The sequence below is a fragment of the Anomaloglossus baeobatrachus genome, chromosome 7 (genome assembly GCF_048569485.1).
Source record: "Anomaloglossus baeobatrachus isolate aAnoBae1 chromosome 7, aAnoBae1.hap1, whole genome shotgun sequence".
Classification (NCBI taxonomy): domain Eukaryota; kingdom Metazoa; phylum Chordata; class Amphibia; order Anura; family Aromobatidae; genus Anomaloglossus; species Anomaloglossus baeobatrachus.
The window spans coordinates 190,212,804-190,236,394 of NC_134359.1; the positions used below are offsets into that span (position 1 = coordinate 190,212,804).

The 23,591-nt window shown below is 44.2% G+C and overlaps 1 protein-coding gene across 2 annotated transcripts in view; it reads left to right on the forward strand.

The window, feature by feature from the left end:
- The window catches only part of TMEFF2 (transmembrane protein with EGF like and two follistatin like domains 2), a 1,330,598-nt gene that overhangs the window by 1,286,703 nt on the left and 20,304 nt on the right, over positions 1 to 23,591 (forward strand). For both annotated transcript variants that reach the window (XM_075319057.1, XM_075319058.1), the window contains one exon: positions 4,822 to 4,980. In XM_075319057.1, coding sequence (XP_075175172.1) covers positions 4,822 to 4,980 — 159 coding nt within the window. The remainder of the gene's footprint in view (positions 1 to 4,821; positions 4,981 to 23,591) is intronic.

Genomic DNA, 23,591 nt, shown 5'->3' on the forward strand with positions numbered 1-23,591 from the left:
TGTTATCGATGTCTGAGAGAGCTGTACACACGCACTTGTTTCCCCTTCCAAACCAACTGACAACCTAACAAGCAAACTGCCTGTTGCGGTTACAGTGGTGGAAGGTGTGCGTGGAAAACCAGGTGTGACAGCTGTCCCCACAGTAATAGAAGATGAAGAGAGCGCGGATGCACTGGAAGGGGCAGGCGGTGGTTGGCCCGCTACACTAGGCCGCATTGCAGCACAGTGAACTTCCCACTGGGAATTATGCTTGGTATTCATGTGACGATTCATGGAAGAAGTTGTTAAACTGGTGAGCTTTTTGCCTCTACTTATAGATTGCCGACAAATTTTACAGATCACATGATTTGGGAGGTCAAAAAAGGACCAGGCTAGGCAAGGCTTAGAGGACATGCGACCTGCAGAGCCATCCCAACTTGTGCTCAGAGGCAGAGTGGTGGCTGAGGATGCAGTTGTAGACGTGCTACCAGTACGCCGTCTCTGTCCAGGAAGGCGCAAGATAACTTCGTTGTCATTTGCATCCTCCTCCACCGCCTCTGTTGACCTCCTCAAGTGCCTGACTGTGGGTTGACAGTAAGTGGGATCTAGAACTTCATCATCAAGCATTGTGTTTGCACTTCCCTCACCCTCAGACCTAGCCTCTTCCTGCTCTGACTGAATATTTAAGTTGTCATCCCAATCTGGTATCTGCGTCTCATCGTCATTAGTATGTTCCACATTGTCTCCACCAACAGGTGTTACAGTTTGGGAATGAGGGTCTACATTATGCTCAGAAAGTTGGTCATCAGGGCCTGAATCTGAGTCACAAAGGTTCTGGACCTTACTGCAGACCATTTCCTGGTCTGTACTCACTGTAGCTTGGGAGAAGACCTCTGATTCACAGGCTATAGTGTGACTGAACAGCTCTGCAGACTCAGCCATCTCTGTTCCACCATACTGTGCAGGGCGGGTGGAGACTTGATAGCTGGGAGAAAGCAACTGTGATTGGGATGACAACTCAGAGGACTGTTTGTTTTTTTTTGATGTGGTAGTTGAGGTGGAGGAGAGGGCACTTCTTGGAGCACTTGAAATCCATTCAAGCATGTCCTTTTTTTGTGCATCATCTACCTTTCTTACAGTTGTTCGGGTTCGTAAAAAAGGGAGCACATCGGATTGTCCACGGAAAGTAGTAGACATCTTACTTTTGCTGGAAGATGGCTTATCTTCAGCACATGTTAATGCAGCTTTGCCACCTTCCCCACAGACACAAACTTTTTTTCCTTTTCCAACACGCCTGTTCCCCTTTCCACCAGCATCTGTCCTTTTGCCACTCATTTTGTTAGCGACAAGATTAGTCACTTAAAATGTGGTAGCAAAAATTGAGAGGTGGAGTAGATTGCAGCGGTGGTCTAACTTTATTGTCAGCTGAAGAACCAACACTGACTATCCCTGACAATGCAACTCTAGCCCTAAAACTGGCAGCACTGTTTGCTATAAAAATAGCGTAGCAAAATGTGCATGAGGGTTTAATGCATAGGTGCTGGAAAATGCTTCTCACCAGTGGGACACAAAATTAGTATAGCAGCCACTTTTTGGATGCCATTTATATTCAGCACTGTTTGCTATAAAAATAGCATAGCAAAATGTGCATGAGGGTTTAATGCAGGGGTGCTGGAAAATGCTTGGCACCGGTGGGACACAAAATTAGTATAGCAGTCACTTTTTGGATGCCACTTATGTCCAGCACTGTTTGCTATAAAAATAGCGTAGCAAAATGTGCATGAGGGTTTAATTCAGAGGTGCTGGAAAATGCTTGGCACCAGTGGGACACAAAATTAGTATAGCAGCCACTGTTTGGATGCCACTAAGTTTCAGCACTGTTTACTATAAAAATAGCGTGGCAAAAGTGGGCAGGTGGGTACAGTGGCTGGGTTCTCTGTGTCAGTGGACATGAAAGGAAGCCTCACTTTCTGTCCCTCCTAATGGTGAAATGCAGCAAGGAATTCCCTGAGCTTAGGTACACAGACGCTGTTATCTGAAGCTCTATACAGCGTTTCCACGGACCTGGCTGTCACCTATGGCTCTGAGCCTGAGAAAATTAGCCCTGAAAAGGGCTGAAATAAACTTCGGTCCCTAATCTGTAGAGCGCTGTGTGTATAGCGTACACAGCCGGAGCGATGCCAGGAACTGTGTGAGTAGTGACTGTCACCTACACGCAAAAAGCAGATAATGGCGCCGTGAGGGAAAATGGCCGTATTTATAATGCAAGTACATGTGACATGGACAGCCTATGACACATGCCCTTGCTTGTCTGGCAAAAAAGACCACTTAGCTGTGTGTGTGTCTGGGATTGGCTGACATGCTGGCCCGCACCACTGCACGCGCGCTTAGGAAAAATAAACAAAAAAAAAAAATGGCGATCGCCATTATCCCAGCAGCAGTGATCTAAACGCGCCACCACCGCACACTATACGCTGAAATTAGATAATAGTGTGAGTCACAGAGTGACTCACACTATTACAGTGAAAAGCCAGCTAGTAAATAGCTAGGCTTTTTGCTGATCAAACCGTTCTCGAACGTAACTGGAGCTATCGAGCTTTTAGCATAAAGCTCCCATTCGCGTTCGATCTCGAGCACCCCCAAAATCACTCGAACATGAAATTGGCGAACTTCGAACCTTGAACATTGCTCAACTCTAGTCGTAAGTGACGCACATCTGGCATCGCTTGCTATATCATAGCATGTGACAGCTACGAGCGACGGTGAACGAGCAAAAATACTCACCTTATCGTTGCTCGTTGACATGTTGCTTATTTTCAAAATGTTGTTTCTTCTTCTGTGCTCCGGTTGTTCATCGTTCCTGGGGCAGCACACATCTCTCCGTGTGACACCTCGGGAACGATGAACACAGCTTACCTGCGTCCCGCCGGCAATGCAGAAGGAAGGAGGTGGGCGGGATGTTTACATCCTGCTCATCTCAGCCCCTCCTCTGCTATTGGCCAGCCGCTGTGTGACGTCGCTGTGACACCGAACATCCCTCCCCCTTTCAGGAAGAGGATGTTCGCCACCCACAGCGAGGTCGTTCGGGAGGTAAGTACGTGTGACTGGGGTAAACGACTTTGTGCGACATGGGCAACTAATTGCCCATGACGCACAAACGACGGGGGCGGGTACGATCGCTCATGCGATTGCATGATAGATCGTCCCGTGTGACGCCCACATAACTCTTGATTAAGGTGTTAAAAATTAAAAGCTTCAAAATTACAATATTTCTTAAATTTCAGCTAAATTTCTGATATTTTTCACAAATAAACCCCGACCGTGACACGCAGGGAGCCGGTCTTTGCTACGCACACACAGGACTTTGCCATTACCCGCTACGGGTGTACCTTTCCAGTCCCTCAATATCTTAAATAAGACCTCCACCTGGACCCTACTCCACACGTGCATCCCTGCACAGATATTCATTGTCCTCATAGAGTGGATATTTGCTCCTCTGCACAGCACCTGACATAACTAAGGATATACAGTTGCAAAGCATCCTCTGCTCATGCGAGGACCCAAGTAGCGACATACATTGTCATATGCGTTTCAGGTCTAATTGAATTCTTTTTTACATACTCTGAATACCAATCCCTTGGGGATTCATTGGGTCGGGCCTCTGAATTTTGTCTCGCTACCTCCTGCCTCACAAAGATAGTCCTTTGATGATGACCTAAATTGGTCGAAACGTTTCTGAATGGACTTTCTCTGGCTTTGGACTTTCATGTAATTTAGAACCATTTTTTGATACAGATCTTTTGTCATGACAATTCATTTTTTTGGGGTAGTGTGCCGGAGTTCTCTCTTTTTGCTATTGACTACTTTTCTCCTCAGCACCTAGAAGGTGAAGCAGGGTCCTATTTCCTTTTCATTATAATATGACAACTTCAATATATTAAGAGGATACAAAATTGATAGGAGTGCTTCTTTATGGCACAATATTTATGAAAAGGAGAAGCAGGCTATGGTTATTTGGTCTTATCGAGTAGTAATACACCTCTGCACTATCTATTGCCTATTAGTAACATTTAAAGTACAAAGTGAAATTTTGCAGGAACTTATGATCAGGATCTACACTTCAGCTGTATGTGAATGTCTTGCAACAAACACTGCTGTAGTGACAGGTAGCATGCCACATCTGCCACATCATGCCATTCAGCATTTCCCCTCCTGATGAAGATGGCACAAATCATGAGAATTACTGAATTCATGTTGGTATTGGAAGTCATGTGCTGCTCCATGTTCTATTATTATTTGTTTTCTATGCCCAGTCTTATAACAAGATTGGTATGCTTCATAATATGTTTTGGTGTTTGTCAGCATTCATGAGGATTAGAAATATTTTTTACAGTGGAAAATGTTTAGAAGATGTTTTCTTGACATGCTTTTTCAGTCACCTTTCCAATTATAAGTCATTATATTTTACTAACAATTAAATAGTCAGAATGATAATCACAAGAATGAACTCATACCTGAACATCGAGGATAGGTTGGATTAGTGCTGCATGCAGTTAATATATCCTACAAAAAAAAAACAAGAAAGGAGATCATCAAAGTTTTTATTAACCCTCAATTTCCATAGACCAGCAAGGGAGATTTTAATCAGTGTAAAAGATTTTTTCCTCTTTTCTATTATGTCTTATAGTTTGCTGATCAGAAAAATGCGGTATTAATTTTATAGCATATTGTATGTTTATATCAGTAAAATTTCACTTTTTTTGTGGCTTAGTAAATAATGAAATATTATGAGCGTAGTATGAATTTGATAATATCCGCTAATGAATGTATTTTTCTCTGTAGGTGCGATGCAGGATACAGTGGATCAAAATGTGAAAAGAAGGACTTTAATGTATTATACGTAGTTCCAGGCCCTGTACGTTTCCAGTATGTCTTAATAGCAGCAGTGATTGGTACAATTCAGATTGCCATCATCTGCGTGGTAGTACTATGTATAACAAGGTTAGTAAAACTTTGGTTGAAATAATATTATGTCAGAAGATGACCTAAATGAAGAATTTAAGAAACCTAATAAAAACAAGAAGCAAAGAGATCTTGAAACTTTTTCTTGTGCTGTTAAGAGAATGACTAATTACATTGTTAAAATGACTGAAAAAATCCAAGTTTCCATTAAAGTCAACCAAGTGATGGGTAAGGGACAAAGGTAAGGGGCACATAGACAATTACAATGTACGATACTGTCCACTCCAAAAAAGCTAACCCTTTCCTCCTGATACCAATTAATCCACTGGATCTAATATTCAGAAAAGAACTTTACACATTTATATAAGCATTTACATTATTTTCTTCTAAAAAAGAATCCATACCTTTTTTGAAACCATTAATGTATCCCGCGGTGACGAGCTCTTGAGGGACATTATTCCAGAATAATAGTACCAATGGTGAATAAGATTTGTCTCATTTGGATACTGAAATTTTTATCTAGACAAAGGGAGTATCCTTTTGTCTTTTAAGGGGGTTTCATATGAAACCACTATTGACCATACTTTTCGTGTTGGCCATTTATGTAGTTGTACAAATTAATCTTGTCTCGTCAGAGATGGCAGTTTCAAGACTGAATACATTTACTTATTTTAGTGTTTCCTTATAGCTAAGATCATCGATGCCCCTTATTAGTTTATGGCTCTTTTTTACACTTTTCCTAATTCTAGGTTATCCATTCTATGAACTGGTTCTTAGAATTGAACTGCATATTTCAGATGAGGTTACATTAATGCTTTGTACTGCAGTACTATTACATCTATGTCCAATAAATCTATGCATTTTTTTAATATATGACAATATCCCTTAGAAGCTGTTGATTGACATTGCATGCTGTTATTCAGTCTATGATTTCCAAGTACAACCAGATCCTTCTCTAGAAGTGACTCTCCTAGTTTTTCCTGTTGCTAGAACATATAACACCTGTATTTTATTAATGTCCAGATGCATAACTTTTACATATCTCCACATCCAACCTACTAAGTTTGTCAAAGTTAGCATGCAACTTATGAATGTCTTCCATAGATTACACTATGCTACACAGTTTGGGGTCAACTGCAAAACAACAGAAACAAAACTATTACTCTCTTCTTCTATCATGAATAATGGCAGCCCCAGCATTGAAGCTTGAGCTACACCTCTTATAACCGGAGCTCATATAAAGTAGCAGTCATTAACCAACCACATCTCTGTGGGAGCTTTCTTTGAGCTAGTTTCCACTCAATACAAACCTTAATATTTAAGCCTATGAAACTTAAATGACCATCTAGGCAGATGTATGGGTCAATATGCAAAGTCCAAAAACACTATGGTCTAAATTCATCAAGCCAGCATGAACACTGCTAGTCTTGATGAGGAGGCATGTCAGAGTCAGAGGCACTTCGTTCATAAGAGGCGTAAACTTCTAAATGAATGAAGAGTGTCTGATAAGTGTCATGCTCTCCTTCAAAAACGGTATCATGTTAATCAGCTTCAAATCACCATTAAAGCCATGTCTTATTTTAGTTAAGATTACAAAAGCCTGCTGACAGGACCTTTTTAAAAGAAATGGTATTGAGAGCTTAAGAACCAGTTCAGTAATTCTTTCTCTTTATTCTCAGTGAACAATGCCCTGTTACAATTATTAAGAGGACCCACCTGTGCAGACCTTGTTTTCCTGTATTTATGCACAAGGAGTCCCCAAATATCTGACTTACAAATGGCTCCTAGTTCCAATTGTTGGATGTTAAAAAACAAACTAGTACACTGACCTCCCCACTTATGTTTCCATCCAGTTCTCTACCATCCACAGTTGAGCATGGCATCTCTGGCCTCTTCACTATAGACCAGGACTCCTGACAACTTCCACGCTGGAGCATACTGCTCATGATAACGCAAGATTCAAGTTCTAGAAATCCAGGTCTATAATTCAGAATCCAAAGATGCGGCATGACTCACAATGGAAAGAAGAGGACTAGGCAGCTAGAGTATTCAGGGGAGTATTAACTTTTTTCTGGCTTTTTTTGGACTTACATACATATCTGGTTTACAAACAAAGCTACAGAAGGTTTCAAGTTTGTAACCTGGGGGGCACTGCTTGCTTTTAGATAAGTACCTTAAAAGGTTGTCCACTACTTGGACATACCTATTCTGATTCCATATGTTTGGCACCATTAAGATAAAAAGCCCATACTCACTGCCACCGTCTGCGCCCTTCAAGCAGTACCAGTTATGTTCCTGAGACTCATGTGAGGTTTTGACATCACACAAACCCCATGCTCAGTTTCCGCCAGCTTCCCTTTCCTCACCTTTGGATAAATGATTAATCAACTCAAAGTGAGAGCCTTGGCTCTTCGCTCACTTCCTCTTGATTAAGATGTTGGTGATATGGTGTCGTGCTTATTTATGCAGTTACTGTTAAAGCTTTGCACCTGGGTAGCCTGTTGCTGTGTGTGTGGGTTACAGGTGAAGGGGAGGTTAGCACTGTAATTAAGTTTGTATGTCATTGTGCTGACCCATAAACAAGTCCTTTCGTACACCCAGTTATCTTCACTGCGCATATAGTAGTAATTATGCCCTTATACTAGGCAGAGTGCCTGTTAGGTAAATTTATCCCGAGATATCCGGATACATTGGAAACTATTGCTGGAGCAGTATGATGGCCCTGGTCTGTCTTGGCCTGGTGTATGTTATATTTTGTCTGTGATGGTCTCAAGGAATTACTTCGTGTTACTTATTCCAATTCAACTGGAGCATAAAAACCTTGCTACCCCAACATTGTTTGGTCTCATTCATAATCTGTGACACACTGAATTCTGAAAGTTACCTCTCTGGCTCTGGAACCCCTGTCTTGTTCTCAATTTTTATCCATCTCCTTCAGAAACAAGATATGATTGAGTCTAAAGAAGGAGAACTTAAAACATTTTAAAACACTTACTGGCTTTGTCTTCCTGTCACGGCAGCGCTGAATTAACCCTTTCAATTTCCACTATCTTGGATCTGAACATTGGGCTACAGCAGCTGGGGTTAAATCTATACCATGTAGGTGGTTGTGATTTGCACAACCTGTTCTAGGTGAGCAGTATCCATATCCTACTTTTCTTGTCTCTCCCTCGTAAGGCCCCATTTTGCGCTCCTTTTGTCTTCCAGTTTTGTCTTCAGCATGTACTTCTATGCAGCTAGTGCACTCGGGCAGGAGAGCCGCCGGCCTGTCTGGGCAGTGCTCTGTGATCCCTTCAGGAGTCATACACTCATGTGACTCCAGACTTAAGAAGGTGATTTGAGGGTGCTGGGTGATCAACCACCAACAATCTGGTATTGATGACTTTTACAGAGCATAGGTGCAGATGAAAGAACAAATATTCACATATTTTGATTTATGTGTAGTGAATAGTTGCATCACTCTTGCCCAAATCAATAGACTTTTGTTTTTGCTGTCACCTGTGATTTTTGCATTTATAATGTGTGTAACATTCTATCCCTCATCTGCCTCAATTGTTCTCTATTTTTCTTTCTGTAGCCTGATTTTTCTGTCTCACTTTCTCTATTACTTTATTTCACTCTGCTGCTCTATTTTCTTTGTATCTCCTACTATCGCTCTGTCTCTCTTTATCTCTGTCTCTTGAGCTCACTTTATTTCCCTCTATTTCGCTGTCCCTTGTTCCCTTATTGTGCCTCCCTCCATCACTCTGTTTCTCTTTTCTTGCTCTTTCTGTCTTTCTCACTCTATTTATATTCCTCTAGCTCTATCTCTCTGTTGCTCTTGTCACTCTCTCTGTCCGTCTCTGCTATTTTTTTGTCTCTATCTCACTATCTCTCTTTATCCCATTTTTTTTCTGGCTGTGTCTTTTAAGTAGAGACAGTTATCTGCAATATGTCTTGGCTTGGAAGCTGATAATTTTCAGATTGCTATTCCATACATCAGCCCTGAGCGAGTAGGTGGCATTGCAGTCTTATCTGTGAACTCTATTTCTTTTGTTACTAATGTGGCTGGATTTAGAAAAAAGAGCAGCATAAATATTTTTAATGTGAAAGGTTTTAAATGCCATGCGTTTACCCATGGTTTATGGGTTTAACCTTCATTATATTATACTATAAATGTCTTTTATTAGTTTTCTTCTATGGATAGGAACAAAATTGCTATAAAACTGTTTAAGCAAGAAGGAGCTCTGAGTACTCATTCCGAAAAGAAAAAGAAGCGCAGGAATGGCTCAGCTAGTTACATTAAATGTATAATCAGTAAAAGGTTTACTATAGTATATGAACCGAAAAAGCTTGTTAAAAAATAAACATAAATCACAGTAATATTCCTGTATGGTCACCATGTTCTCTTTCATGCACTAGCTGATGATGTGGAAAATAGGCAAAACAGATCATGTACATCATATGGACTGGAAAATATTTGCCCCTAAATAGAATTTACATCTTACTATAATGAATTCCAATAGGCAAAAAATGTGTAAATAATAAATATACTTAAATACCTGTCATTAGGTAACATTTCAGAATATACTGACTTGTTGTGTGTACATAACGACTAACAGTATTCCTGGCCATTACATGAATGTAACAGCATTAGGTTCTTTGGGTGTCTCATGTGGACTTTAATCTTGAGCTCCTTCCACAAGTTTTCAATTGGGTTAAGGTCAGGAGACTGACTAGGCCACTGCAACACCTTGATTTTTTCCCTCTTGAACCAGGCCTTGGTTTTCTTGGCTGTGTGCTTTGGGTCGTTGTCTTGTTGGAAGATGAAATGATGACCCATCTTAAGATCCTTGATGGAGGAGCGGAGGTTCTTGGCCAAAATCTCCAGGTAGGCCGTGCTATCCATCTTCCCATGGATGCAGACCAGATGGCCAGGCCCCTTGGCTGAGAAACAGCCCCACAGCATGATGCTGCCACCACCATGCTTGACTGTAGGGATGGTATTCTTGGGGTCGTATGCAGTGCCATCCAGTCTCCAAACGTCACGTGTGTGGTTGGCACCAAAGATCTCGATCTTGGTCTCATCAGACCAGAGAACCTTGAACCAGTCTGTCTCAGAGTCCTCCAAGTGATCATGAGCAAACTGTAGACGAGCCTTGACATGACGCTTTGAAAGTAAAGGTACCTTACGGGCTCGTCTGGAACGGAGACCATTGCGGTGGAGTACGTTACTTATGGTATTGACTGAAACCAATGTCCACACTGCCATGAGATCTTCCCGGAGCTCCTTCCTTGTTGTCCTTGGGTTAGCCTTGACTCTTCGTACAAGCCTGGCCTCGGCACGGGTGGAAACTTTCAAAGGCTGTCCAGGCCGTGGAAGGCTAACAGTAGTTCCATAAGCCTTCCACTTCCGGATGATGCTCCCAACAGTGGAGACAGGTAGGCCCAACTCCTTGGAAAGGGTTTTGTACCCCTTGCCAGCCTTGTGACCCTCCACGATCTTGTCTCTGATAGCCTTGGAATGCTCCTTTGTCTTTCCCATGTTGACCAAGTATGAGTGCTGTTCACAAGTTTGGGGAGGGTCTTAATTAGTCAGAAAAGGCTGGAAAAAGAGATAATTAATCCAAACATGTGAAGCTCATTGTTCTTTGTGCCTGAAATACTTCTTAATACTTTAGGGGAACCAAACTGAATTCTGGTGGTTTGAGGGGATGAATAATAAATTACCCTCTGAATAAACTTTTCACAATTTAAAAAAAAAAAAAAAAAAAAAAGAAATAACATTCTTTTTTGCTGCAGCGCATTTCACACTTCCAGGCTGAGCTACAGTCCAAATGTCACAATGCCAAGTTAATTCCGAATGTGTAAACCTGCTAAATCTGCAGGGGGTTGAATACTACTTGTAGGCACTGTATTGTTCTTGTACAACAGGCCCTTTCTGTCTGCGTCTAGACCTTTTTGAAAAGCATTTGTCTTATTCATTCAGACACAACACCTTTAATAAAGTGCTCACAAGTTAAACCATTCCAATCAGAGTTCCTACCAATGGTAGATTCCAGTCACCAAGGCACTTTTTGTTCATTCACTTCCCATCCCAAATGGATCATTTTTGCCAATTTGTTTAATTTCAGTAAAGTCAAGGTTCCAAAGTATTGATTGTCTGGTCTGTGATCCTAACAAATGCGACAATCTGGTCTTATGTCCTAATTATACTAGCGTTCTAGTGTAGGGTTTGAATTAAGAGGATTCTGGAGTCTGAACTAATGTGGCGGTCTGACCTGAGGGTTACATTTGTTTTCGGGCTCTGAGACTGCAGTCTGAATTCATTCCACCAGAGCTGAGTCTGAAGATTTAATTAACTTGGGTGTCTGAGCCTCAAGTGTCCATGGGACATGCAGCCATAGTGTTGCCCTGGACAAGCCAGGGGCCACAGAGAACAACACCCACACACCCCACACTCCCGATCAGGCACACCGAAATCAGACAAAAACCCGTGTTGCCTTCCTCCAGGGGCTGATGTTCACACCAGGGGGTGGGCCAGGCGGTTGGCCCCACCCACCGAGGAGTTCACAGTCCTGGATGCGGGAAAAGCAGAGAGATCAGTTTGAGAGTGGAAAGTGAGAGGAAGGAAAGTGGTAGTAGGGCAGACTGAAGTTGGTCCGGGTGTGTGGCCCGGACGGATCAGCAAGGTTGGCAGACGGTGGTGACCGTCTGCAGGAGTGACCTATTGGACCTAACTGTAAGGACCGTGGACGGGCGGTGGCCGGGCGGTACCGGACCGGTACGCAAAGAGAAGCCAGCACCATCCGGCAGGGGCTTACGGACCCCGGCAAGGCTAGGAGTCGCCGTGAATTTGCCAAATCCGTTAGCGAAGGGAACCTCCTGGGTTTCCCAGCAGCCAAGTCCCGTCAGAAGGCAACCGTCCAACTGAGAGAGGGAAACACAGTCACCGCCAAGGCTAAAGTTCCCAGGGCCAGAGCCTGCGGGCAAAAGGGGCTTTTTTGGCAACCATCCAAGCTGGGGAGCGGGTTACCGGTGGGAACCCATTGGAATCGTTAAACTACATAGGTGCAGGGAAAGGCAGTCACCATCAACCTGCCGGGAGAAACAACACCGCAGCCGTCTGTGGGACCCGTCCATCCAGCCATGTGTTTTACCGAGAACTGTGTCCTCATCACTGGCTGAGTGAGTACCACCGTGCCGTGCGGCACAGCGCTGACCCCACGACTCTGCACCTCACCAGGCCCCGTAACCCGCCTGCCATCCATCCCTACCCCATCACCGGGCCCCGGGACAACCAACCCCCTACCCACGGAGGGGAGAACTAACATCAAAGCTGCTCCCTGTCATCGCTCCCGGGATCCCCGTCCAGAGCAGTGGTAGTGTCACCAATATCATCACAACCGTGGGTGGCGTCACGGACAATAACCAAATCCCCACAATCAAATCCCCTTTTCACTCACGGGCGAGGAACGCCGCTCGAGTCCCCGGGATCCGGCCCACCGTTCGAGCCACCACTGAGCAGCGGCAGCAGCCGCCGGACCCGAGCAGTGGGAGAGCGCAGCGTCCCCTCCTCCGCCCGCAACAACTGTGCACCTAAGTATGTGCAATATTACACTATGCACTATTTTACTTGTTATTTTTTCTTACACCAATCTTCTACATATTAATAGCACTAACAAATTGGTTCCAAAATAATTTACTGTATACATGCAATGTAATTTAACAAGTAGTGATTGTATTACTTTTAAGGCATTTTATGTCTTCCACCTATATATAAGGTTACCTTTTTTTTTAGGCAATGATAATATTTTAAATATTTTTCATAGCCTGTATTACTAAATAGACATTTGTTTTTTCAACTCTCTGTTTACTGGGCAGATTCTGCTCCATAGTGCTATTTAACTAATAAGTTGTATACACTTAAATTTACAGTCTAAAAAATGATCAATATTTATCACAGCATGTGCTTTTGTGATAAATTTGGCATATTTAAGACTGTCAAAACTAGGATCAACTTGCGAAGGATAAAATTCAAGTCAAATTTACTGAAATTCTCGGTTTCACACAAATTTAAATGGTTCTACAAAAATTAACTTGTCCATCACCATTTCCCATAATGCTGAAGCATCAAAGAGCATGTGTAGCGCCCCACGGGGCAGGTGTTTTAACCTACTCATTGCTGGGTCGGGGGTGCAGATCCTCTACTTTGTCATGGGGTGGCCTGGTCTGGTTTCATTACCCCGAGGCATACAGGAAGGAGGGTTGGAGGCTGGCAGGGAGAATGGAGGTAGTAGTTGGAGGTTAGGAAAGTCTTTTAGGATCGTCACGCCACCTGTGGTATGTGGCAAGGGAAGGGGGCTGCCACTGCAAGGTCTCTCACCAGGGCAGATCTTGGGTGCAGCCAGGATGGTGTCACTCTCCACAGGCGGAGCGGGCTCGGGAGGATGGCGGGGGCACGGCAGTCTTTGGGAGTGCCGGATCGCAGGGCGGCGGCAATCAGAGTCAGAGTCAATAAGTACGGGTTCCAGGTCTTTACTTACTGGTTCAATGACGCTCCCCGGGTACTAGTCTCCACCATGCTGGACTCCGGTCAATCCCAGGTAGGTCAGAGGTTAGGTCCGGTATGGCAGTCTCTATGGGTCTCTCCTCTCAGATGCGCTGTGTTAATTCCCGTAACATAAAGCACCTTGGGGATCCCCTTGATTGTATAAGTGTCCCAGCCCTATCGCAGGTGAAGTGGATCCTTGCCTTGGGATGAGCCGCTGAACTCAGTCCTGGATCCAGTGTATCACTGTGCCTCAAGCTATTTGGGTGGTGGACGGGAGACTTGAAATCTTTCCGTCCTGCAGATTTTGGAAGCCAACGTGAAGTATAACTTGCCCTAGGACTCTGCACCCTGTAGTAGCGCCGGCCCTGTGGAAGAAGCCACCTGCTTCTCCCCAGTGACCGCTGTTTAACTCCTGTGTCCCACAAGATCTACCGGTACCAGTCTCCATCCTCCCGGTGTCTCCAGCCTGCCCCCAGTCTGGCCGATTTTACCCGAAGGAGCTGTGAAGCACGCCCTTTGGATGACCGTGTTGTTCTATGTTCCAGACTGATCTGAAGTCATTCTGTCTCTGCTCCTGTATTTTTCTATTTTTCTGTGCTCCCCCCTCCCTCTGGATGAGTCACCAAGCTAGGGACTTCCAGTTGTCATGTTGATCACCTCTGCTCTAATTAGTAGTATTATTAGAAGCCACCTGCTGTATGTGTTGTGCAAGGAAATTTCTGACTCATTCTCTGACTGCGTGGTTTAAGTGAGACATACCAGACATTAACCTTTCCATCAAAGTAAGGAGGTGCTCCGGCACAAAACGTCCATGCAGACAGAATTGTTAGAGATTAAAAAAACATCTTTAATTCCTAATAGTTAAAAAACATGGTGAGGATAAAATTTCCTATGATTGACGCGTTTCAGACACTGGGTCTTTAGTCATAATCAACATGATGATTTTTAACTATTAGGAATTAAATATGTTTTTTTAATCTCTAACAATTCTGTCTGCATGGACGTTTTGTGCTGGAGCACCTCCTTACTTTGATTGTTCTACAGCCTCCCTTGTTCTACTGAGCACCGTCCAGGAGCTTTCATCCAGCTGAATTTTCAACAACCTGGTGAGCTGAAAACCCTTTTTTTTCTCTATTAACCTTTCCATACCTGGGATGGATACTGTGCCCTAAATGAGACACAGTACCTTGTGGCGAAAAAAAGACTCAGGGGTGTCACATACCCCCACAGCAAATGGCAGCAATCCGGGGCTGCAACAATTCACAGTTAAACACCGCAATATTTTGTCATGCATAAAACATTATAACATTCTTCCCTTTATGGGAGGCAGATCACTTAGAATGTTGCAAACTTAATATCTCTTAGCAGTCCTATAAATCTTTATACATTTTCTCACCAGTAAAGGAAAAGCATAGTAAAACAGCATATCAAACATTTCAAGCATACCAGGTGATCAGGTCATTTGAAAAGCACTTCAACAAAAAAAAAAAAAATTGCATACAGAGAAGGAAAAAAAACCTTTGCATTTCAATCAAAAAGTTCGTATCTCAGATGGAACAGATACAACGTTCTCAACTGGCAGCAATAAGTAACCCAGTCCATGATACCATAAACCGGTGCCAATTACTTGCAGCTGTAGTCCTGGCCACGCATAACCCAGTGGCCCAGAAATCTATCCAGTCGAACAGGCAGAAACGTACTTTCAATATTTACATGACTCTCAGTGATGCTCCAGGGCCCTCCAAGCATCCAAGTTTGGGGCAATGATGGCAGCCGGTCTCAGTCCATACTACCACCCCATCTTTTTCTGCATCCTAGGGAGGCGGGGCTCCTGGCTCCTATAGGAAAATGTCATGTAGGGGGCAGGCATGGCTTTTCATGCCCCGCTGCAATCCCTCCCACAAAGGGTGGGCAGTTCCAGTCATTTTGGGTATACATGGTGCCCATCCTTTTCTCTATGGATGCCAGGGTACAGTCACAGTCCAGTGTAAAACACAGTACCCGCAGCTGTGGGCACAGTCCATAAACAGAAAGTTCAATTGGCGCACAGTACCCAGTTGTTGCGGGCATGAAGATCCTGTTCATGACGCCAAATGTAGCGCCCCACGGGGCAGGAACAAACACCCCCCTAGCTGTATACAGAGGTCACACTATACAGGTACATTTAAACAGGGCTATGTTAATATGTATACAACCAGAAGTCACACAATAATAACTGGATCATAGGCATGAGTATAAACTTTACATCAAACATGGATACATAGAGAAATAACAATTACCACATACCCATAGATCATTAGCAGCACATATAAATAACAATCATATATGCAGTCCAGATAATAGAGAGATCCCTGAAAACAAAGCCCAGATACTACCAGCCTTAGCTGGATTTACCAAATAGTGGGATCCAAAGCAACAAATAGCCAGGGTGAGATAACAGGTTCCCCACGCGTATCGCTGTCACATGGGACAGCTCCGTCAGGGGTAGAATGTGCCCACCTAAGAAGTGGGGGTTTAACCCCTTAACGACTGTGGGCCGTAAAATTACGTCCTAGCGGTCATAACGTTACTTCCCGCGGTCTGCCGGTGGCAGCATGCCGCGGTCGGCGCACATCTCAGCTGATTTTCAGAGATGAGATGTGTGCCTGCTAGGCACGAGCAGAATCATTATCTGCTCGTTCTGTTTAACCCCATAAATGGCGCTGTCAATATGTGACAGCGCCATTATAAGCGCGATCGCGGTAAACTGTTACTTACCGCCCGATACCGGAAGTCACGTGACGCGATCACGTGAATTCTGGTAGTTGTCATGGTAGCACAGGGTCATGTGATGACTCCTGTACTACACATGAATTGCTTTGACTTTCGCTGTGCCCGCGGTACAGTGAAAAAGAAAGTGAGAGTATCTGCTGTTTACAGCTATTTAGCTGTGATCAGCAGATAGCGCAGAGCGATCGGACTGCTGATCGCAATAGCCCCCTAGGGGGACTAGTAAAATAAAAAAAAAAGTTAAAAAAAAAGTTTTAAAAAATTAAAAAAAAACCTAAAAGTTCAAATCACCCCCCCATTCGCCCCATTGAAAATTAAAGGGTTAAAAAAATAAAAAATATACACACATTTGGTATCGCCGCGTTCAGAAACGCCCAATCTAGCAAAATATAAAATCAATTAATCTGATCAGTATACGGCGTAGTGGCAAAAAAATTCCAAACACCAAAATGACGTTTTTTTGTCGCCACAACTTTTGAGCAAAATGCAATAAGAGGCGATCAAAACGTAGCATCTGCGCAAAAATGTACCGTTAAAAACGTCAGCTCAAGATGCAAAAAATAAGCCATCACTGAGCCATAGATCCCGAAAAATGAGAACACTATGGGTCACGGAATATGGCGTAAAACATGCGCCACTTTTTTCGGACAAACTTCCGATTTTTTTTTAACCCTTTATATAAAAGTAAACCTATACATGTTTGGTGTCTATGAACTTGCACTGACCTGAGGCATCACATCCAAACATCAGTTTTACCATATAGTGAACACAGTGAATAAAATATCTCAAACACAATAGTGCTATCGCACTTTTTTTGCAATTTTTCTGCATTTGGATTTTTTTGCAGTTTTCCAGTACACTATATGGTAAAACTGATGGTTTCGTTTAAAAGTACAGCTTGTTCCGCAAAAAATGAGCCCTCACATGACTATATTGACTGAAAAATAAAAAAAGTTACGTCTCTCAGAAAAAGAATGGCGAAAAAAAAAACGGAAAGCGAAAAATCGGCCGGTCGTGAAGGGGTTAAATAACCAAGAGTTTACCTCATCAGCTGTGTCAGAATACTTCCCAGCATTCAGAATCACCTCGTAATGCATGTCTCCAGCGTCCTGGAAGTCACATGCACGCTGGCATCCAATCAGATAGAGGCAGAGGGAGTTTCTGGGTACTGCACATGTGCAGGACTCCAAAAAGATGGCGGCCGCCATACAAGGGGACAGGAAATGTTCAAGTTCAGTTTTGGGAGCTATTAAATGTTTTTTTATCAGATTTACAACAAGGGAACTATAGAATAAAGCACCAGATATAACAAAGATGATCCCATACTAGCTGGAACATATATATAAACAGAGAACATATGATAATGTGGAACAAATATGATAATGTATATCTTCCCATCTGGACCCAGATATTTTATGGGAAACAAGGGGCCAAACTTGCCATGGAATATAACATAGAAAATATAGAGAATACTTTCCCAAAGGTGGCAAAAAAGGCAATCAAATAATCCCTATATAGAAAAAGGGATATTATATTTATTCATATTTATTTATTTTATGTTTATATAAATATATCCCTTTTTTCCCCTTTGCTCTTATAATTGAATTCTGCTAGGTCTCATTCCCAATAGGGTCCAGATAGTAAAAGGCATCACCATCGAGGCTCCAATTGGGACCAGAGTGGTCCTATACAGGCTAAAGGATATATAGGAACGAGGAACATATATGTTAACGTATATTCTCCCATCTGGACCCAAATCCAAATGGGGTAAATAAAGGAAACACCGTCATCTTTGCTTATAAAACCCCGTAAATAAAAGATCCTCATTTATACCCAAAGGGGCAAGACAATTTAGCTGGAAGATCCAAGCTGATTCACACCTAAGCAGATCCAGGGTGACATTGCCACCTCTAATATTCTTTTTAATATTGCTGCACCCTACCATCTCTCCCGGGATCCCCGTTACGAGCAACGGTGGTGCCATCATCACCACGTCCCGTGGGTGGCGTCACGAACAATCTCCCTAAACATACCACCCCCTTTTCACTCACGGGTGAGGAGCGCTGCTCGAGTCCCCGGGTCCGGTCCACCACTCGAGCCACTGAGCAGCAGCAGCAGAAGCCCCGGACCCGAGCGTGGCGAGCGCGTCCCCTCCGCCCGCGATATATGCAGCATCTCTCAAATGCACATTAATCTATAGGTACCAGAACATAAGAAAAAACAATTTCCAGCAACTTCGTCCCAAATTGATTTTCTTAAAACTTGTAAGTTTATTCCGTGATGTTAAAAACAGACATACATGTTAAAAACATTGACAGCCTACGCTTTTCGGACATAGGGGTTCTTAGACTTGGTTCTTAGACTCCTGTGTTCAAAACATGTAGGCTGTTCATGTTTTTAACATCATGGAATAAACTTACAAGTTTTAAGAAAATCAATTTGGGATGAAGTTGCTGGAATTTTTTTTTCTTATGGCTATCCACTTTCTGGACGAGAAGCCTATTCTCCGTGCACCGCCCTGGACTAATGATGCACGTTTGGATTGAACAGGTGAGCTGACTGAATTTTTTTACTACATACAGGTGCCAGAACATAGTATAACTGGAGGGGGCACTTTAAAAGGGGCAACGTCTATTTCCGGGTAAAGGACAGCTCAAACTATAAATGAAACTCTATTTGCGCACAGCCAACATAACATGGTCAGTAATGTACATTACACTGATTCTTAGTAAAAAAAAAAAAAATATTTAACAAGAGCATGCTGTGTCCAAGCTAAAGCTTTAAGAGAATGTATTCAGAAGGGGCATGTGTTGAAATGTTAAAGAATCTTCCATTAATGACATATTGATTTTGTTGTATCTGAAATCTTCTGTTAAGCACCATGTCAGTCAATCTCATCAACTTAAGCTATAGTAAGTGACAAACAACAATGAATAAAATGTTATAGTAACTATTCAGGATATATTTAATCTAGACTTTCTGTAAGTATATGAGCCATTTTGTCATGTTTAATGCCCATTACACATATATTTTGTGCCTGCTACTTACATGGTGATATATGTAGAGTAGACCGTTCCCTAGGGTCTCAGCAATTTTAACTCTTTTCATACATACAGTTGATTTGACAGTTTAATTTCTAGAGGAATGAGTTGTCAGAGAATGACTGCATAGTGCATCATGGTAGAGAGTGCTACATTTAATTTGATGGATGACAAGCTGTATGGATCATGGTAGAAATACTTATGTTATGTGATGGCCAATAAATTTAGGGTGCATCCGTTCATCAGATACAACATTCGTTTACTGAATTAACAGGTTTATTCAGGCACACCATTAAGATGCCATGAACTACTTTCTTGTTCCAGCTTGGAGGCTGCAAATTTGAAGACATGATACTGAGATAACTTGGAAAATATAACAGCCAGTTCACATTTTCATGGCTGTGAAAGAACTCAATTAAAAAGTAATATCATAATATATATATAGCTATTTATTGATTTATTTAAATTATAGTGTAACTGCCATTTTATAAAATGTTTCATATACTGTAAACTTCATAGTGTTTCTGATCAGGGGGTCAAAACGCCTATCTGAAGCCTGTGACTTCTGCATGATCTGCACACACACAGCAGAGCAGGAGCAGATTATTAGGTCTTTGGGTCCATACACAGCTCTGTGAGAAGGAATGTACAGACACATAGACATACTAATGAACTCATACACCATCCATGTGCACGACCTATGTAGGAGATGAGGACTTCAATACTATATATTTACCAATGGACGTGTTCTTAACATTAAATTCCCAACAATCAGCAATCACTATACGGTGTCTGTAATATATAAATACCTATATAAAATGACAGTTCCTGGTGAGACAAAAGGGTCAGTGGGTGCTCTCAGCCATTGGCCTGGCTGTCTTCAGAAAGACTGCATGAACCAGGGATCATCCCACGGAATGCTTACACTGCTTCCCCATGGGCATAACACTACTTAGACAACACAGGGTGAGGGAACCACCCATTGGTAAAACTTTATTGGTTCACCAACAGGCAAAACATATCATACATTCCCAATGATCTGGAGAGAGTCAATCAATTACACTACCAATTGCTATTTCTGCATGGGGCCTCCAATTAGAAAAATAATTTCAAGGTAGAAATTGACTTTACAGTATCCAAACATTCCATCTGCTATTTGCCCAGTACCACAAACAGAAGAACTGCTGGTTCCAAAAGCCCCAGAAACATTGTTCGTCAAGTGAGGAAGAAGAGGGTGCTTGGTGTTATCAAGCATCTTCCTCTCATGACCAACACTTTCTGTTATCAACCTTAACCGAACCCCACCTTATAACACAAAGAGAACTTGATAATATTGTTAGATATTTGGATCTGCCCAAGTGTAAAGGTGGCTTTACACACTGCAACATCGCAAACGACATCGCTGTAATGTCACCGGTTTTGTGACGTAATAGCCACCTCCCCAGCGACATTGCAGTGTGTGAAACACATCAGCGACCTGGCCCCTGCTGTGAAGTTGCTGATCGCTACAAATCGTTCAGGACCATTCTTTTTGTCCTTTGTTTCCCGCTGTGCAGCATGATCGCTAGAAAGTCTCAGTGTGTAAAGGGGACTTAAATGTGCAGGCAGCAGGAGCCGGCTTCTGCGGACACTGGTAACCACGGTAAACATCGGGTAACCAAGAAGCCCTGTCCTTGGTTACCCGATATTTACCTTCGTTACCAGCCTCCGCCACTCTCACTGTCAGTGCCGGCTCCTGCTCCTTGCACGTGTAGCAGAGTACACATCGGATAATTAACCCCATGTGTGCTGTAACTAGGAGAGCAGGGAGCCAGCGCTAAGCAGTGTGAGCTGCTCCCTGCTCTCTGCACGTGTAGCTACAGCACACATCGGGTAATTAACCCGATGTGTGCTGTAACTAGGAGAGCAGGGAGCCAGCGCTAAGCAGTGTGCGCTGCTCCCTGCTTTCTGCACGTGTAGCTGTGTGCGCTGGTAACCAAGGTAAATATCGGGTTGGTTACCCGATATTTACCTTAGTTACCAAGCGCAGCATCGCTTCAGTGCGTCGCTGCTGGCTGGGGGCTGGTCACTGGTTGCTGGTGACAGCTCACCAGCAACCCATGTAGTGATGCTCCAGCGATCCCTGCCAGGTCAGGTTGCTGGTGGGATCGCTGGAGCGTCTGACTGTGTGACCACTCACCAGCAACCTCCTAGCAACTTACCAGCGATCCCTATCAGGTTGTATTGTTGTTGTGATCGCTGGTAAGTTGTTTAGTGTAAAGGGGCCTTAAGGCTGAGCTCTTGGGTTCCAGGCTACAGCAGTTGAATCTTCTAGTGGGCGATTTTCGGATTTCTTTGTTTTGCAAAGATCTTGTGCAATACTTCTCCATGAAGGGCAATCTTGTGGCATGCAGCAAAATTAGCACTTTAACAGCTGAAGCAGATCAGGAATAAAAGAAATGTGAAGCTAATATTGCGCTGCCGAAGATATGACATAAACCCAAAGAAAATCAAATAAAGGTGGTGTTACGAGGGGGACCCGGGGAAAAGTGCCAAGATGGTATATGGACAGCTTCCGCCGGTCAAGGTCCACTGTGAGGTGTAAGGGACCGCTGCTATGGTGGGAGAAGAGTGAGCGGGTTGCTGCTAGCGATCGTCTGGAATGTCACAGACGATCTGCGTACACCTGTCCGCCCTAACCCGTGAGGGTTGTATGGCACGGGGCTCACAACTCGGTGTACCTGTTGCACGGGGACGCACAGAGGTGCCTACGCACGTGTGCCAGCGGGAGTCACAGGAATATGGCACGAGGGTAGCACAGAGGTGCCCACGCACGTGTGCTTCAGAAACCAGGTGAGTCCGACAGAGATTCAAGGAGCTCACCTGGGACAGGAACACAGCCTGTTAAACGGAATACTGCCGGAGCAGCAAGGCAGGGGCGAGACCTGCAAAATACAATGACGTCTGTACAGTGGCGTGGCAGCACGCTGCCAGACATCCAAACATAGAAGGACGGTCGCGCGCCGCCATGATGGCAGGAGGGGTTTTTAAGGAGATGTAGCTCCAGCCAAGGGCGGGCGCGAGACGGATGAGACCCAATCATAATCTGTGACGTCCTGGCCTGGCCAGTCAGGATTCAGCACATCACCAGCCTCGTTATCTGGCCGTGTGATACCAGTGAGCGAATCAGAAGACGTCACGTGGGGCACATGCTCAACCTCCTACCTCTGGGTCATAAAGGCGGGATCTTCGGTTTCACAATGTGCAGAGCTAAGGGAAGTCTTGCTGCTTCCCTGAGCATCTATCCTTTGCACACTGTGCAACCACTCCGACCCTCTGCGATGCCGAGCAGGAGGACACGTGGCAGGCAAGGGATGGGAGACCACTCCATTCCTTACAAGGAGTAAACCACTAGGTGTCACCCTTCTGCTGCATCTAGGAGGAGGAAACTCCTGCAGTCTCCCAGGCCTTTGGCGCTGCTGAGCAGGAGGGCTCGCGGCAGACAAGGAATGGGGGACCACCTCATTCCTTGCAAGAGGAGAGCCACGAGATGTAACATTACCCCCCCGTCTAGGGCCCCCCGCCGCCTGTGCTCAAAGGCTGCTACCAAACCCGGAGCGTGGACATGATCCTCCAATTCCCAGGTCCTATGCTTCGGTCCACGACCGACCCACTCCACGAGGAAGTACCTCTTGCCCTGAACGATTTTTGTTTTAACCAACCTCGCTACTTCAGGGTTGTCGGACGAGGAGTCGGCCGTCGGCCATCAATCATGCCTGGCCTCTAGAGCTCTGGTCCTTTTGGACCTGAAGAGGCCCACGACCTTGGAGGTATGGTCCCAGGAAAGTACATCGTTCCGTAACCTAGGGGGAACGAGGGTCTGGTCAGGTGGCACCAGGTCTAGGGGAGTGGGTGACCCGGTGGTCCCGAGGTGTTCTTTACATGACCCTGCCCAGGACGAGATCTCCCCTGTTGTCCAGTTGAGTATCGGAGCATGCCGTTTCAACCAGGGAAGTCCTAGTAGGATCTCATCCGTCCCTTCTGGAAGCACCAGAAAGGACACCTGCTCATGGTGGCCTGGTGGTACATCCATCCTGAGAGGGACGGTGATCTGGGTAATGGGTTTGACAAGTAGGGACCCGTTGACTACCTGGACACTGATTGGTTTAGGCAACAGGACCAGAGGAACAGAGTACCTAGTTGCCAGGGAGGCTGAAATGAAATTGCCGTCAGCGCCAGTGTCTAAGCAAGCCAGGGCAGGGAAGACAGTGGTGCCGAACTGCAACTGGGCGCTGAGGGTTAATTTAGAAGGAGAGGCAGCGTCTAGG